The sequence below is a fragment of the Tetrahymena thermophila genome (genome assembly GCF_000189635.1).
Source record: "Tetrahymena thermophila SB210 genomic scaffold scf_8254607, whole genome shotgun sequence".
NCBI lineage: Eukaryota > Ciliophora > Oligohymenophorea > Hymenostomatida > Tetrahymenidae > Tetrahymena > Tetrahymena thermophila.
Window position 1 is genome coordinate 36,909 of NW_002476377.1, and position 17,247 is coordinate 54,155.

Consider the following 17,247-nt stretch of genomic DNA (forward strand, 5'->3'; position numbering starts at 1 on the left):
CTTAAAGGAGAGATTACATCTAAAAGCTATATTAATTTATAAATGACTGGATTAACACACAGATTTTAATTTAAAGTTAAACCACCATCAAAAAAAAAAAATTAAAAATAGCTGCATTTGATGATTTGAGTAAGTTTTTGCATTTAAAAAAAAATGACACATTAAAATTGTTTAATAGCTTTAAATTAGTTAGTTAATTTAGAAAGAATTAAATTTATTTCATTTTTTTAACTTAAATAAAGGACAAATGTTTTAAAAATCTTCATAAAAGAAATTAATTGTGATGAGCTAAATACTGATCTTAAAAATTAAATAATATTCATTAATTTTTGAAGCATAAATAAGCAAGATTTAAATCTGAATTTCAAGAAAAATATTCAAGAACGGCTGTTTAGTTAAATCTTATTAAATAAATAAATAAACATATAATTGTTTGTTAAAAAATATATTATTTTTTAATATTCTTTGGCTATAAAATTTGATTTTATTTAACTTTTTAATGTCAATCCAAAAGCTAAAAAATTAAAATTAAATAGTTTGTTGCAAAATATTTTTTTTAAATCAAATTAATTTAAAATTGTTTTTAATACTTTGGATTGTAAAATTCTAAAAGTAAAACTTAATAAATATTTAATATTTGATGATATATAAATTTTCTTTGTTATTCAATTATCAGTGAACGCTAATAATTGAATTAGTTGGATTTTGATTTTGTATTTTAATTAATTATTTTGTTTGATTTTTAGATAATTAAAAAAGAAAAGTTATTTTTCAAGTAATTTGATTTTTTGATATTATCTAAGCAGCCTTTAATATTAAAAAACTAATTTAAATAGACTAAAGCACATACTTAAAGATAAAGTCCTTAAGATTCTTAAATTAGAATTTAGTATAATCAAATATATAAAAATTAAATTAGCTTGAGAAAATATGTCTCAAGAAAATCAATAAAAGTAAGGCCATCATGAGGAAGAAGGCTAAACATTAGTTCAACAAAAAAAAGAAATTGAATAATATGCAACGGATAAATAAATTATTGCATAAATCGATAAAGATTATGAAGAAATTATGAAAGATTTCTCTGGTGATGCGGAGTTAAAGGATTTTAAAATATAATACGAATCACTTTACAATACATTTAAGCAGTCAATTAATTCAGAACATGGATCTATCAAAAAGTGAATATATTCTTCAATGTTTTTTTAAATTAAATCTAACAAATATTCTTAAATTCGAATTACTAAATTCTAATTGATGTTTAATGATAATATTTAGATGCGAATAACATGCTGAAGAAATCGCAATATACTCAGCAAAATTAGATGGAGTTGTTAAAATGATATAAGCCAATGAAGAAAATCTTGAACTTTCAAAGAAGGAACTTGAAGATAAAAAAAAGTTAATTGAGGATTATAAAGAAAAAAAAGAAGAGATTAAAGAAAAGATAGAGCTCACCAAAGATTAATTATCAGAAGTATTATTGTTGGGATTATGCATGTATATATTTAGAATTTTATGTAATTTATTAGCTATAGAAGAAGACCGAGTAGAGACTTGAAAAAATAGAGTTATAAAATTAAGAAACTATTAGAAATCTCAAAAAATAAAAGGAGGAATAAGAAAAAAGTAAACCTTTTTGGTGTTAAAATTTAAAGTAAAATATTTTTTTTATATAAAAGACTGTGAATAGCTTGGAAATAAAATAAAGTACTAAAAAAATGAAAATGAACATTATTAAAATGAACTTTAATAAGAAGAAAAGTTCAACAACAAGTATCAAATGGATGTACAAGAGTTGCAAGAAAAAATAATGAAATATAAAGAGGTTGCCAAAACAGAGGAAGAGAGAAAATAAGAAATGGACAGGAAGATGGATTTAATCAAGGATAAAATTGATAAGGCAAAAGAGGAGTAAAAAAGAAAGATAGAATAAATCGCGTAATTGCAAAAAGAGTAAAAGCAATATGAAAACAAAATCATCAATTCTAAAAATGAAAAGAACTAAAACCAAGAAGACTAAAAGAAACACAAAAAGTAGCTCGACTAAATTAATGAAGACTTGAAAGTTCAAGAGGAATAATAAATTGTAAAATATTTATATCATATATGTTTATTTTTTTAAATTTATATTATTTATCTAGTAATTAGAGCACGATATAAAGAACTTAGAGGAGTCAGTTGTTAATGCTGAGAAAGAGTTACTAAAGATTAAAAAACCTATTTAAAATCTTGAAAGAGAATATGATAAGATAACTAAAATGAAATCTAAGCTTGAAACTGAAAATCAAATTTTAGAATAAAACTTAGAAAGACTTTAGTCCTAAAATAAAATCGAAGAAGAACACGTTGAAACTCTTACTAAAATGAGAAACGAGCTCAAAGAAAAAATAGATTCTATTTTAAAATAAAGAACTTAAAATAATAAGTCTCTCAAAAAGGCAGAAGATGATGAACATAAAACTGATGAAGAAATTATTTATTAGCTCAATAAGTTGAAGAAAATAGAAAATCAGATTTTGGGTTATGAAGCAGAAAATGAGAAATTAAGGAAAATGATTACATAATTATAAAAAGAGTAAGAAAAATATGGTATAGAAGCTTCTCAAGCTCATGCAAAGTATTACTAAACTTGTGAAGAAGTTAAAATTAAAATTAACTAAATTGCAGAATAAAAGTAGAAAAATAATGCAGTTCTTGCTAAATTAAAGCATTAACAACATTTATATGAAGCAGTCCGCTCAGACAGAAATTTGTATTCTAAGAATCTCCTTGACTGCAAGAAAGAATTAAACGAGCTTCAGGAAAAGAAAAAAAGAAACAAATAAATGGTTGATCAATATAAAGAAGAAATTAAATAAAAAGATAACGAATTAATTAACTAGGATTTCGAATACAATAAAATTGTAGAAGAAAATAAAAAAACTGAACTTGAAAAAGAGCGTGTTATGAAGGCTATTAAATCAACTGAAGAGGTAATTTTTAATTAGATTCAAATACATTTTAATCAATAATATCTTTAATTAAGGTTATCAAAAATTAAGAAAATCATATCTCGAGATTAAAATACATAATTTAAGAATTGAAGGCTGAAAAGTAAAGACATGACAAGGATTTGGAAATGGTTATAAATGAAAGAGATATATTAGGAACTTAATTGATTAAGAGAAATTAAGAATTATAAGTTCTTGAAGAAAAGATTAAGCTTTAGCAGAGTAATTTGACCAAAGGTGAGATTGTTTACAGAAAGAAGTAAGAAGAATTGGCAAAACTAAAGATTGAGCTCACAAACTTAGTGAATGAGCTGAAGAGTACCTAAGAATAAATTTCCTGCATCCCTGATTTGAGAAATGAAATAAACTCTTTATAAAAGGATATTCTCGCAGAAAAAACAAAGGTCAAAGCTCTCTAAGACGAACTTGAAAATCCCCTTAATGTTCACAGATGGAGAAAACTAGAGGCTACTGATTAAGAGAATTTTGAGAGAATATTAAAGATTTAAACTTTACAAAGAAGACTCATTGCAAAAACAGAAGAAGTAGATAAATAGCTTTAATTTATTTTTAATGAATGTAATTAATATTTTTTATGTTTAATTAATAAAAGGTTCAAGAAAAAGAGAAACTTATCAAAGAAAAAGAAAAGCTATTTATGGAACTTAAAAATATCCTTGCTAGATAGCCAGGTCCAGAAATTTAATAACAATTAGCTACTTACAAGGAGTCTTTGAAAGAAAAAACTGCTTAAATGAAGAAAATGCTAGGAGAATTAAAAAATTCTAGAGAATAGGTAATTTGTTTACTGATTTAATTTAGATTAAAATAGAAATACTTAATATGTTATTTTCTTTTTACTTGAAATTAAGTTAATATAGAAATTTGTAATTAATCAATTTTACTAATAAATTACGATAGGTGAACATTTTAAAATTCGAAAATAATAGACTAAGGGAAGAAATGAATAAATTGAAAAGAGATTATTTCTAAAAAAGAAAAGAGTAAGACAAATCATAAGAATTGTAAAATAATCCTGCTATTGGAGATTTCAATATTTCCAGTGCCCAACCATAGTAGCTTCAATAAGAATAAGTAAAATTTAAAATATTTAATAAAAGTATATTTTATATTTATCGACTTAATTTATTGATTATACAGGCTATTTAAATTGCAGCAGGTGCACCTAGATGAAAAAAAATTATTAAGTTAAATAGTTAAAAGCATTAAAACAGATTTTTATTACTCAAACTTGTATGCAATATTCACCAATAAATAACTTTAAAATTCTATCAATAATAAATTATTGTGTGTAACTTTGTTTTTATTTTTGGAAAATTATCTTATCCAATCGACTAATTCTTAATTGTATGATTTATAATTTTATGAAAATTAATTAAGATTATTTAGCTTTAATAACTTTTTAATTATGATTAATAAAAAAATAGATAATTAATTTTGGAGTAAAGGTAAACATCTATCACTTAATCATTTATTTTTATGTAACACTGACTGATTCACTAGTTTTAAGAAGGAAGGATTATTTTAATCTTATAAAATCTAATTAAATTTGTGAATTTAATATATTACAATTTATCAATAATTAATTTTTAGCAAAAAAAGCGTATAAATGAAATTATTTGGTTTTTCAGATAAAGATAAAAAAAAAGAAGAAGAAAAGAATTCTAACAAGGGTAATAACTCTGAATAGGATCAAGAAATTTTAGATTTTTAGGCAATTAAAACAGGAGAATATAACCTTCACGTAAAATAATATAGTAAAACTAATAAATATCACAGGTATTTTTTACTTTTACTGTACATATAGGTACTAATACAAAAAACAAGAGGGCTAGTTAACTCTTCGGTTAAGAATCATACTATTGATCCTATAATAGAAATTTAAGCGTTTGGTAAAAAGAAATACTCTTAGATAAAAAAGAAAGTTGGAAATGAAGATTAGGTATGGGGAGATCATATTTTTATAGAACATTTTGTGAAATCAAAAGAAGAGATAAACAATGGCTTTATCACTTTTTTGATAAAAAATCACCATAGCTTACTATAAGATGAGATAATTGGTAAATTAGAATTAATAATCTGCAAGGTTTAAAATTGTCTATTTATATAATCATATTGAAAAGGAAAATACTAACTAGATTTAACCTAAATATATCTTGAAAAAGATCATTTACTAGAACATAAATGGATAGGAATAACAAATGTAGATTAAGACTTTTCTAAAATTAGAGGGTTTATAAAAATTAGTGCAAAATTAATACACCAAGATGATAAAAATCAGATTTATTTGAAGGAAGAAACTGATCAAGAAGAGAAATAGCGAACAAAATAAAATATTTTGAAAGTATTATTTTCTCCTTCAGTATAACAGGAGTCGCATATCATAAAGGTTAAATTATATAGAGCTCTTAACTTAAAAAAAATGGATATAATTGGTCACATTGATCCATACATTGTTTTTGAATGTAAGTCTTAAACTTAGCAAATTGCTTTTTTAATTACGCATTTTATAAAAGCAAAGAATATGAAATTTTAGAGTTTATTTGTTTGTTAAAACGATGGTTATATTTTAACTGCAAAAAGCTCAAGCTAAAAATAGAAATTAATTTTCATTAAATTAAAATTTAGGTTTTTATTTATATTAAATATGTTTTAATTATCAATTAGATGGAGGCATAGAATATAAAACAAAATGGATTGATAACAATAAGAATCCTGAATGGTTTTTAGATATTTAAGTAAATTTTTAATTAGTAAACATTTAACAATAACAAATTTTTAAAATTATTAGCTACCTTTTTATATGCCAACTCTCAGTTAATATTTCTATTTAAGAGTGTTTGATTATGATAGAGGAACTACAGATGAATTAGTTAGTACTTGCAGATTTAAAATAAATGATATAATTGAAGGAAAAGTAAGTATAATATTTTAATTAAATAATCAAATTAATAAATTAATTTAGTATAAAAATGCATTTTGGACTAATCTTTATGGCAGCTAAGAGAAAGTTAACAATAAAGAAGAAATGAGTGCCATGGATAATCATCCTAACATTGCTTCTAATTGGTGTGGAAGCTTGATGATTGCTTTAGATTCTGAAAAATCTAAAAATCCTATAATAAAAGAAGAATAAATGGACCCTTTATATCGCAGAATGTATTAAGTGGTTTAGGTTGAAAAGCTTTCTCTAGTGGTAATTTAAAACAAACAAAAATTTTTTATTTTAGAAGATTTTAAAATAATTAATTTATTATTTAATTTGTCAATTCTAACAAATATTTTAATCTTAAAGTTAGATGTTTTCTTTGGAATCGATCTTCCATATAACAATGGAAAATTTAAAATTACAGTAAAATGGGGACATGCTTAAGCTGAATCTAAATATGATTTTGCTTATAATTGTATGATAAATTGGAATGAAGTAATTAATTAATATTTTACTTGATTTATTCAATTATTTTTAATAAAAATATCATATATAATTAATAGAGATTAATTTTGAAGGATGTAGAATTTCCAATCACAGAATTCTAGCACAACATCCCTGATATATTTATTTATCTAACAAATAAAGAAGAGGAGCACATAGCATACTGGAGAAAACCATATTAATTTTACTTGAATTAAGAAAGAAAGTAGAAGTATGTATATTTTAATCCTGACAGAGCTGTATCTAATCTTAGACAAGACTAAGCAGGAATTTTAAAAGTTCACTGTAAAGTTGCTTAGACTGAATATCATATTCCTCCTAATCCTTTTGTCGCTAATCCTGTATGTAACTTAATATTAAAAAATACATTTTTAATATATTTTAACTATTAGGAAGATTTGTAAATGAGTAAACTAGGATCAAAAAGGCTGATATGTAATTTATATTAATGCTAAAATTTAATTCCATCAAGTGATTTTGGTAATTGCAACCCTCTTCTTAGGGTAAGCTTTATGGGTATAACTGCACATTACCCAGTCAGATTAAATACATAAAGTCCTGTAAATATAAAAATATTTAACATACCTTATAGAGTAATTTGAATTAATTGTTTTAAAAGGTTTGGTATCGATCTATGGAGATTAATGTTCCATATTTTTATGAGTCTTAAGAGCAACCACCTATCATAATTAGAGTGTTTGATTAAAGTGAATATGGTAAAGTTCTTTTTTAAAATTTATTCCATTTAGAGTTTTATCAAAAAAATTCTATAAAAATAACAAAATTATTATTTGTTAATTTTTAAAGGTTTAGGAGAAAATTTTCTAGGGAATACTATTATTGATATAAATGAAGGAGTTAAAGAAAAATATATAAGCTTTTCAAAAGAACCTGCTGAGCCAAAATGGCTAGACCTTTATTTCAGTAACCTCAATTTAATATAAAACAATTTTTTAAAGTAAATATTTAAGATAAAAATACAGTTTCTGGTAAAGTATTGATATCGTTCAATGTTATAGATGATGATAGATCTCCACTTACTCAATTAAGGATTATGCCTGAACTTGAAACATATGAAATTTCAATAAAAATATTTGGTTTGAGAAATCTTAAATCTAGTGGTTTGATGCCTGTAAAGAAGCCTTTTATTAAAATAAATAGAAATCATTTAACATAAGTTTAAAAGTACCTAATGAATATGCCAGCACCTAAATAATAAACAAAAGCGCCTATTTTTAACAATCCTATTATAAAATCTTAGACTTCATAAACATAGATAAAAGCTTAACACAGCTATATTGAGTAAGAAGAATATATTATAGAATCTCATTCTGTCGGCGAGAATCCTAACATCAATTAAATTATAGTTTTTCACTAAGAGTTACCAAAAAATAGTTCTCTTGTGCCAACTTTAAGTGTAATTTTATTTAATCAGAAAATCGTTATTTAAATTTACATACAAAATAAATTAGTGTACAGTTCATGATAAAATATTTTATGGTTTGTATTAACCATTAATAGGATAATTCACTATTGATTTGCAACAATATATAGAAAAAAATAAAAAATTACTTCAGAAAAGAATTGAGAAATCATAAAGATTTTTAGAAGAAATGTCAAAATAAGAATCAAGCATAAAAATTGAAATTACAGATGTGACTGGTAAGCAAGAGGCGAGAGTAGTAAAAGAAGATTTAATAGAAAGCACAAACAAGAAACTTCGAGAATATAGATATTAACCTACAATGAAGCTAAAATAGAACTTTATTCAGGAGGTTGTTTATTCAGAAGAAATTTTGCAAAAAATAAATCCCAGAAGCCAAAAATAGAAAATAAACACTGATTTTACTATATTTTGGGCACGTTATAAAGCTATCAAAGATAAAGATAATTAAATAAAAGAAATTTCACCTATACCAAGCAAAGAATACTACATGCCTTTATCATATGATGGGATATATTCAAAATAGTAATATATAAAAAACACAAAGAAAAAAGAAAGTGGTCTCTAAAATGAAGAAGAAGAGGATAGTGAAATACAAATTGAACAATATAATCTTGACAATACCTCAGTATTTTTTTATTTAAATTAGTTAAATTTAGTTAAATAAATTTTTTGATTAAAAAGGCATATAAATTTGCATACTACAAAGGAATAAGAAAACACTACAGGTATTTTGTTAACGATAAATTAGAAGATACTCGTTTTGTTAGATAAGATGGGGATTAGAAGATCATTGATGACATCGATATTATATATTAAAAAAGATTTTCAGAAAGTGATTTATACACAGATGCAGACCTCTTAGAATAAAATTTAATTAAAGCAGGTACTTTTAAAGGCATTATTAATGTTACAAAGTTATCTGATCTCGATAAAATTGCATCAGCCTATTAAAAAAAATAAGAATTAGTTGAAAAGGATTTCTTAACTCAAAAAAATGTTTTAGTGAGAGTATACATACTTGAGGCAGAGAATCTACCAAAAACCGATGTTATTGGGTTTGATTTTTTTAAATTTAATAAATTTATTAATTAAACTTAAATGATTATTTAATAGATATTGTGATCCTTATCTTGTAGTAAAATTAGGTGATTAAATGCAAGAGGTAGATTTAAATGGTGTTTTGTTATTTCTTATATTTTTTCAAGAATAAAAAAAGATATAAATAAGAAGATGCGAATCCTTAGTTTTATGAGATGTTTTAGTTTAAAAGCACCCTTCCAGGAAATCCTATATTAAAAATTTAGTTGATGGATTATGATAAATTTAATGCAGATGATTTTATGTGTGAGACTGTAATTGATCTTGAAGAAAGATTCTACAGTAATAGATGGAGAAAAATTAAGAATCCTCCTATTGAAATTAGACCTCTCTACCATCCAGCTAGTTCTATTCCTAAAGGCTAAATAAAATTATGGCTAGAAATTATACCAGAAACGGATATTAGTAGGATAGGAACTATATATCACATAACACCTAAGCCATCTGAAGAATTTGAATTGAGATGTGTTATTTGGAGTGCTCACAATATTCCTTAAATTGAAGATAAAAAATCGACTGATTTATTTATAAGAGCAATTTTCGGATAATAAATTTAAATCACGGATGTTCACAAAAAATCATAACAAAATGTATGAATTAATTTAATTAAAAATGTTTATTGAATTCAAATAAATGATAAATACAGGCTAGTTTTAATTGGAGATTTAAATTTCCTATAACTTTACCAAGTAAAAACACAACCATTACATTCTAAGCTCTCGATGAAGATATCTTTTCTTTAGATGGATATATTTGTTCTGGAGTTTTAGATTTTACTAAAGAGGCTAAGAGAGCTTTTGAAAATGATGAGAGGGTGAAGAAGTATGGTGAACAATAATTCTATGAATAAAATGTATTTAGTTTGTTCTACAATTAAGAAAACTCAAAAGAAAAATTTGAAATTCCAATGACTGTAGATAATGATTAAGTTTCTCACAAGGTGACCTCCAAAAAGCCTTATCTCTTAGGAACATTTGAAATTGTTCCTAAAAAAATGTAAATTTATATTTTATGTTTAAGGATAGATTTAAATTATTTATAAATATTAAACTAATTTAAGAAATTAGTTATTTTTTTATTATTAGTTTGATAAAAATTTTTAAGATTTTAACTGATTTATTTAAAAATTTAGAGCAATTGAATAACATGTTGGAATAGGTAGAAGTGAGCCTAATCATAGTCCTTTTTGCCCAGAACCTTAAGGAAGAATACTGTGGTCATGGAATCCTATTAAATTATATGTATTATTACCAAAAATAATAAATAAAATTTAACAATAAAATAATTTATTTTTTAATAGATTCAAACATTTGCACCTATGTGGAGAAAAAAAATAATTTACCTAGTAATTCTTTTCTTTATATTAGAAATTATCATTTTAACTATCCCTGCATACATAGGAAGTTATTTTGGAACATCTAAGTATATGGGAACAGGTAAAAGCTGAAATTAATTTACTAAAAAACCAACAAAAAATGATATAACTCTTTGTTTATTTATTTATATAATTAATAACTTTATTTTGTAATAAAATGTTAATTTTAAAAACTTTAAAAAAAAATTAAAAACTCTAAAAAATAATTTCATACAAAGTTGATAATTTTAAAATATAAAAAACACACCAAATAAAATAAATTACAAAGAATACATCTAAGTTTGAATCTAATTTTTTATTATATTACTTTTGAATACATTTTTATGTCAATTATAAATTTGTTAATTTCATTAATTTTAGAAGTAGTTGCTCAAAAACAAAAACGGATTAAGTTTTAGTTACTAGATAAAAGTGATACCAATATGCTAATTTCTAATAAATAAAATTGATCATTTATGAATAGTATTGAAGATACTTTAGAATTTAATTGATAGATAATTTGACAATTATCAAAACAAAAACAAGTCGAAGAAAATAAGTAATAAATAAAATAGTGCTGTAATTAATATATAAGATATAAATAGTTTACTTTAATTTCTTGAACAAACAATATAAATGTCAAAAGCTCCAGAACCTCAAAAAGATTAAAAAGTTGAACCTCCTAAAATTGACCCAGCTGCTGATGCTGCAAAAGCTTAGAGTTCAGGTATCGACACAGAGAGTCTTCTTAACTTTTCTGAGTTGAAACCAGGCGAATACTCCATTCATGTGATTTGAATATCATTTAATTTATTACAATCAAAATTAATTTAAATCAACACTTATGATGAAATAAATAATTGAAATTCAATAATAAATAATAAATTTAATAGGTTTATGTAGAAAGAACAAGATGTTTAACTCACCCTGATAATGATACTGAATTAGTAGATCCTATGGTATGCATTTAGTCGCTCGGTAAAAAATAATACACAGGAGTGAAGAAAAGAGTAGGACCTAATGATAAATTTTGGGGAGAGCATTTATACATTGAAAAAAATGTTGCAAATAAAGAAGAAATTAAAAATGGAAAGCTTTTGATTGAAGTGATAGATTATAATAGTGTGACCAAAAATTGTTTAGTTGGTAATAAATAATATCTTCATTTTAATATCTTTTGCATTAACTAACTTGGTTTTGCTTACAAAAACATATGCAGTTTTGTAAAATTGAGTTGATTAATCTTTATTTAAAAATAAACGTTTTTTACTAATTAAATTAGTATTATAATATATATATATATATATATATATATTGTTTTTTATATCTTACTTAAAGGTAATTATGAAATGGATTTGGCTTCAGTATATTTTGAAAAAGACCACTGCTTATTATATAAATGGCTTGCTTTGACAAATATCAAAAAAAATTACTCCAAAATTATGGGATATATCAAGTTAAGTGTAAGCGTTTTAAGAGCTGGAGAGAAATAAGTCTTATTACAGGAAGAACCCCCTAGAAAAGCAAATAAATCTGAGAAATCAGAAAATCAAGTTATGCTCCCTCCTTAACTCTAGTAAAAGCCAGGTCAAATAGTTTTCAAGCTATTTAAAGCTGAAGCATTAAAAAAAATGGATACTTTTTACTCTATTGATGCTTACGTAGTTTTAGAATGTAAATTTATTTTAATTTTAAGCCTAAATTAATTTATTAAAGCATAATAACAAATTCAAAATAAATAGGTGGTGGATTTTCTTTGAAATCTGATACAGTTATGGATAATAAAAATCCTACTTGGTATAAGGAAATGTGGGTATATAAAATTTTGAATTTATTTTTTTATAAACAATTACTATATTTACTTTTCTTAAAATTTTTTTCAGAACCTTAGTTCGATTTAATAAATTGAAATTTTTAATAAATAATTATTACTGATTAAAGAAAAAGATATTTTACTAATTAATTTAAATTATGAGTTTACAGTTTTCAAAATAAATATATTAATTATAAAAAGGTTCCTCTATTTTAGCCTACTGTCAATAGAAACTTAACTTTAAAACTTTGGGATTACGATAGAGGTTCTGATGATGAATTAGTAGGATGCTGTAATTTCAATCTCAAACAAATTATAGATGGTGAAGTAAAATTTTTTATCGTTCTTTTTTTATTGATTCTCATTAATATTCAATATATAATATTTGTAAGCTTGAAGATCCTTTTTGGTGCAATATATATGGTAGTCCATATGACTGTGCTTACAAAGATGAAATGAATATCATGAATAATAATCCCGATTTAGGTACTTACTGGTCAGGAAGAATTCTTTGTGCTATTAGCTACTAAGATGCCGAAGAACCATAGTGTGCTATGAAGCCCTTAAGCAAGCAAGATGTTGATACCTACAAAGTCAATGATGATATGACCTATGGAATAACAGTAATTTATTTAATATCGTAATATAAGTTTATTAAGTAACACTTTTAATTAAATTAAGGTTGATGCTTTTTATGGAATAGACCTACCAGATAATAAAAAATACTCTCTAACAGTAAGATGGGCTGATTAATTAGTAGCGACAAAGAAAATTGAAGCTAAAAACAATCTGATAGAATGGAACGAAGTAAATAAAAATAAAATTATTTGAATTCAAAATAAATTAAACTTTCCAATTAATTATAAAGAGAGTGAAACTTGATTGTACGTTACCATACAGAAGTAGTGATACTCTTCCTGATGTTTTTATATACTTGACAGATAGTGATGGAAAATGCGTTTCATATGTCAGAGAAAAAGCAAAAAAATTCATGATAGCATAAGATATGAATCCTAAAAATTATTTCATGGTTCCAGATAAATCTATGACTAAAATAAGAGCAGATGAAGCAGGTATAATTAATGCTACTATAGTGATTGAAATTGAAGGATGCACTAACAAACCAAATCCTCTTCTTGAACAAGTAAAAATAAATATTTTTATTTTATTTTATATAATTAAATATTTTAATATAAAAAAGGCTAAGAAAATTAAACCAAAGCAAACTATGTTACATTTTAACTTATTTTAATGCTAAGACTTAATTCCAGGAGATACAAATGGTACTTCTGATCCATTTTGTGAAGTTCACTTTTATGGAAGTACAATTAAATTCCCAACCAAAAAAGATACAAACAACCCAGTATTTATTTATAAAATATTTTTTAACATATATATATATAATCTGCTTGAGTTTTTTCTTATATTTATTGTATATTAAAACAAGATTTGGTACAAGAGTTAGTAGATTCAAGTTAATTAATATAATGAATTTAATCCTCCTCCTGTTCTGATTAGATTTTTCGATGAAGATACAGTTTGTAAAATAAAAAAATTATTGTTTACTTAATATTTATTTATTTATAAATATATTTCAAATTTAGCAAATGATTTCCTAGGATCTGCATTAATAGATATCTAAGAAGGTATCAAATAAGGTTACATTGGAAAAACTGCAAAGGATACTATTTCTCCTAAATGGGTTGATCTTAAATTCAGTAAATAATAATTTTAAGATGATTTTATATAGAATAATTTAAAATAATTAAAGATAGAAACAGTTAATGCGGAAGGGCACTAGTTTCAATGTTTTTCGACGATACCGTTACATCTAAACCATAAATTTATGATTTAAGACCTAAGCTTGAAAAATACAGAATTTAAGTTAAAATTCTTGGTTTGAGAAACTTAAAATCCTACGGCCCTATGCCTGTTCGTCGTCCTTACATAAAATTTGATATTAACAGTTTGAAAGGAATTGGCGAGTCCAAGAACGCTTCTAAAAACCTCTTTACTGAACCTAAAGGATTTGGAGCAAACCCTACTATTTCTACTATTATTAAATTTGATTGTCTTTTACCAGAAGATCTTATTCTTATGCCATCATTAAGTGTATTTCTTTAAAATTAATGAATAAAATTTTAATTTTATTTTAAACAAATAAAAAGTGCACAGTCTATGATAAAATTCTTTTTGGACTGATTTAACCTATTGTTGGATAGTTTTCTATCAATTTAAGAGAATTTGTTTAAAAAACAAAAGAAAGATAAGCTCAAAAATATAAAAAAACTACTACTTTCTAAGGAGATACTTCCTCTTCTTTATAACTATCTATGGCTTTAAAATCTAAACCAGAATCAACCTAACTTGATAGCAAAAATAGTAAATAAGACATTACAATTGATGATAAAGCAAATACCTTGAAGGAAGGCTTACTCTAAGAAGTTAAAGAATAACATGAAGAACAACACGAAGAAGAACACTAAGCTGTTATTGAAATTGATAATTTAAAATAAGCAGAATCATAGTAAGATGAGCATATTTTGAAGATTGACCCTTACTAAATTTATGATGAAACTAAAAAAATTATTAATAAGGAAGGTTAAATTGTTAAGGATTATACTATTTTTTGGGCTCATTATACATTCGACAAGGAAAGCGCCGAAATAGTTGAAATTAATCCTCCAGATCCAGATTGTTATTATGCTCTTTCATATGACAATCGTATAAACAAATTAAACTCTATTCGTATTAAAGAAACTAATAAGCCTCTTCCAAGCGAAACTAATGAATCAGTAAATAATTGATTTTAATAAAAAAGTTTAATACTATTAATCTTATTTGTTAAAAAAGACTGGATTAGTAAAAGAAGGAGAAGTAGTTAATTATGCAACTAACAATTAAATCCGTAAACACTATAGATACATTGTTCATTCACCCTTAGAAGAAAGTATATTCATTGAAAAGAATGTATTTGATGTCATTGAAGTCAGCTAATGCAGAAGATTTAATGAAAACGATATGTATAATGATATGGTTCTTTCACATGGCAATACAAACATGGCTGGTAAGTTTAAAGGTATTATATCTGTTGTTAATCACAACGACACCAAGCTTATGGATTAAGTTCAAAGTGATAAACAAGAAGAAAGAGATAAGGACTTTATGAGTGAAAAGTATGTCCTTGTACGTTTATATGTCTTAGAAGCAGTTAATATTCCCAATGCAGATGAGTTAGAGTATTTATAATTAATTACATTATTTTTCTTATAAATTATTATGAAATTCTAAAAATTATCTTATTTAAAAGTGAGAGTGACCCTTATCTGATTGTAAGACTTGGAGATCAAAAGATTTCAGTAAAATTGATTTTATTTTTTGTTTAATTTATTTATTCATAAAATATGTTCAATTGAATTAAATTAAAACTTTTTTAATAGACAAGAAAGAGATTTATTAAAGACAATTGCAATCCTAAGTTTTACGAAATGTTTGAATTTAAAACCTGCCTTCCAGGAGATCCCCTTCTTAAAATCTAATTATGGGATTATGATGAGCTTTCTGCCGATGATTTCTTATGTGAAACTGTTATTGATTTAGAAGATAGATTTTATAGCAAAAGATGGAGAAAATTAGTAAATCCTCCTATTGAAACTAGACCTCTCTATCACTATTCTAGCAGCATGTAAAAAGGAGAACTTAGACTCTGGCTAGAAATTATACCTGGTACTGAATATGAAAGAGTTAAAACTGTGTATCACATCCAAAATAAGCCCACATAAGAATTTGAACTTAGAGTTGTTGTTTGGAATGTTTCTGATATTCCTGCATAAGATGTAGAAGATACAAGTGATCTCTTTGTTGTTGCAAGAGTAGGAAATTTGTCTAAATAGACTGATATTCATTTCCGTGCTCAAAGCGGAGAAGTAATTATATTATTTGTTTTATAACAATAGGAATAATATTTTAAATTAAATTAATTATTTGATTATATAAATAATAGGGTAACTTTAATTGGAGAATGAAGTTCCCAATTACTCTTCCAACAAAGGATCCTGCTATTCATTTCTAAGTATTCGATAAAGATATTTTCAGTCCCGATGATTTCATTAGTTCTGTTTCGATTGATTTCTAAAAAGAAGCCATGGCTGCTTTTGAAAATGATAGAAGAATAAAAATGTATGGAAATAAAGATCTTGATTCTACATTAAAAATGGTTAATATTTCTAAAAAAAAATATGATAAAATAGAATTCCCAATGACCAACATAAAAAAATCTGACTCATTTGTAATTAAATTCCTAATAATTATGTTAAAAGCTAAATATATGTTTTAATATAGAAGTTGTAATTCAAGCAGGAAGGAAAGATTGTTATCTCATTTGAATTAGTACCTAAATCTGAGTAAAATTCTAAACTATTTATGAAAAATTTTGTACAATTAAAAATATTTAAATAGAGCTGATCATGATCCTGTTGGAAACGGTAGAAGTGAACCAAATCACAGTCCTCATTTACCTGCCCCTGCTGGTAGATTTAAATGGTCTTGGAATCCTTACACAATATTCGTAAATTAATTCATCTAAATATTTAAAATTAACTAAAATTTATAATAAAGTGTTAAATGGTTGGTCCTAAAATGAGAGCCAAAGTTTGCTTTTTATTATGTGCTGTCCTTTGCTGCTTAATTTTTGTAATGACATTACCTGCAATTATTGGTCAAGCAATCGAAGATAAATTAAGTGAATGATAAATTTATAGCATCATAAATAAAATAAGTATTTAAAATTTTATTATTTGAATCAAATTCTTCAACTAGCCATTTTTGAGGATTAAATTCATGAAGATGTTTTTTTATGTAGAAAAATATTTGTGAAAATTGAATGAATGTGAATTAAAATATTTTATTTGTAAAAATCGATATAAAAATGGATATTCAATAAAAATTGATTTACTTTTTTGAATTTTTAATATTTAAAATAAAGCATTAATGTATTTTAAATTAAGAATAGCTTTAAAAAAAATAAATATAGCCAAATTTATTTTATTTTAAGATAGTTTTTTAAAAATTAAAAATTAAAATATAGAAATT

The 17,247-nt window shown here is 24.4% G+C and overlaps 3 protein-coding genes across 3 annotated transcripts; all 3 read left to right on the top strand. All coding sequences in view use genetic code 6, as the record gives it.

Moving 5' to 3' along the window:
• Positions 1 to 930: 930 nt before the first annotated feature.
• Positions 931 to 4,184, top strand: TTHERM_00440620 (flagellar associated protein, putative; the record flags this gene model as incomplete). The annotated part of the gene is made up of 9 exons (XM_001017856.3): positions 931 to 1,178; positions 1,276 to 1,474; positions 1,530 to 1,626; positions 1,680 to 2,086; positions 2,142 to 2,972; positions 3,026 to 3,535; positions 3,604 to 3,786; positions 3,912 to 4,085; positions 4,152 to 4,184. The coding sequence occupies 9 exons, from the start codon at positions 931 to 933 to the stop codon at positions 4,182 to 4,184; spliced, it is 2,682 nt and encodes an 893-aa protein (XP_001017856.1).
• A 436-nt stretch (positions 4,185 to 4,620) lies between these two features.
• On the top strand, positions 4,621 to 10,436 carry TTHERM_00440610 (C2 domain protein; the record flags this gene model as incomplete). Its single annotated transcript, XM_001017855.2, has 19 exons — positions 4,621 to 4,755; positions 4,819 to 5,071; positions 5,135 to 5,476; positions 5,679 to 5,749; positions 5,803 to 5,928; positions 5,977 to 6,207; positions 6,307 to 6,435; positions 6,504 to 6,785; positions 6,837 to 7,004; positions 7,064 to 7,160; positions 7,252 to 7,368; positions 7,416 to 7,861; positions 7,917 to 8,516; positions 8,573 to 8,946; positions 9,005 to 9,053; positions 9,097 to 9,579; positions 9,636 to 9,985; positions 10,122 to 10,230; positions 10,290 to 10,436. 19 exons carry the CDS (start codon positions 4,621 to 4,623, stop codon positions 10,434 to 10,436), a joined length of 4,509 nt encoding a protein of 1,502 aa, XP_001017855.2.
• Positions 10,437 to 10,979: 543 nt separating this feature from the next.
• Positions 10,980 to 16,905, top strand: TTHERM_00440600 (C2 domain protein; the record flags this gene model as incomplete). Its single annotated transcript, XM_001017854.2, has 20 exons — positions 10,980 to 11,132; positions 11,237 to 11,489; positions 11,682 to 12,017; positions 12,086 to 12,156; positions 12,358 to 12,483; positions 12,549 to 12,779; positions 12,838 to 12,963; positions 13,025 to 13,300; positions 13,358 to 13,519; positions 13,604 to 13,697; positions 13,761 to 13,874; positions 13,928 to 14,268; positions 14,325 to 14,951; positions 15,010 to 15,395; positions 15,467 to 15,515; positions 15,597 to 16,082; positions 16,160 to 16,444; positions 16,498 to 16,559; positions 16,615 to 16,723; positions 16,774 to 16,905. 20 exons carry the CDS (start codon positions 10,980 to 10,982, stop codon positions 16,903 to 16,905), a joined length of 4,419 nt encoding a protein of 1,472 aa, XP_001017854.2.
• Positions 16,906 to 17,247: the final 342 nt, after the last annotated feature.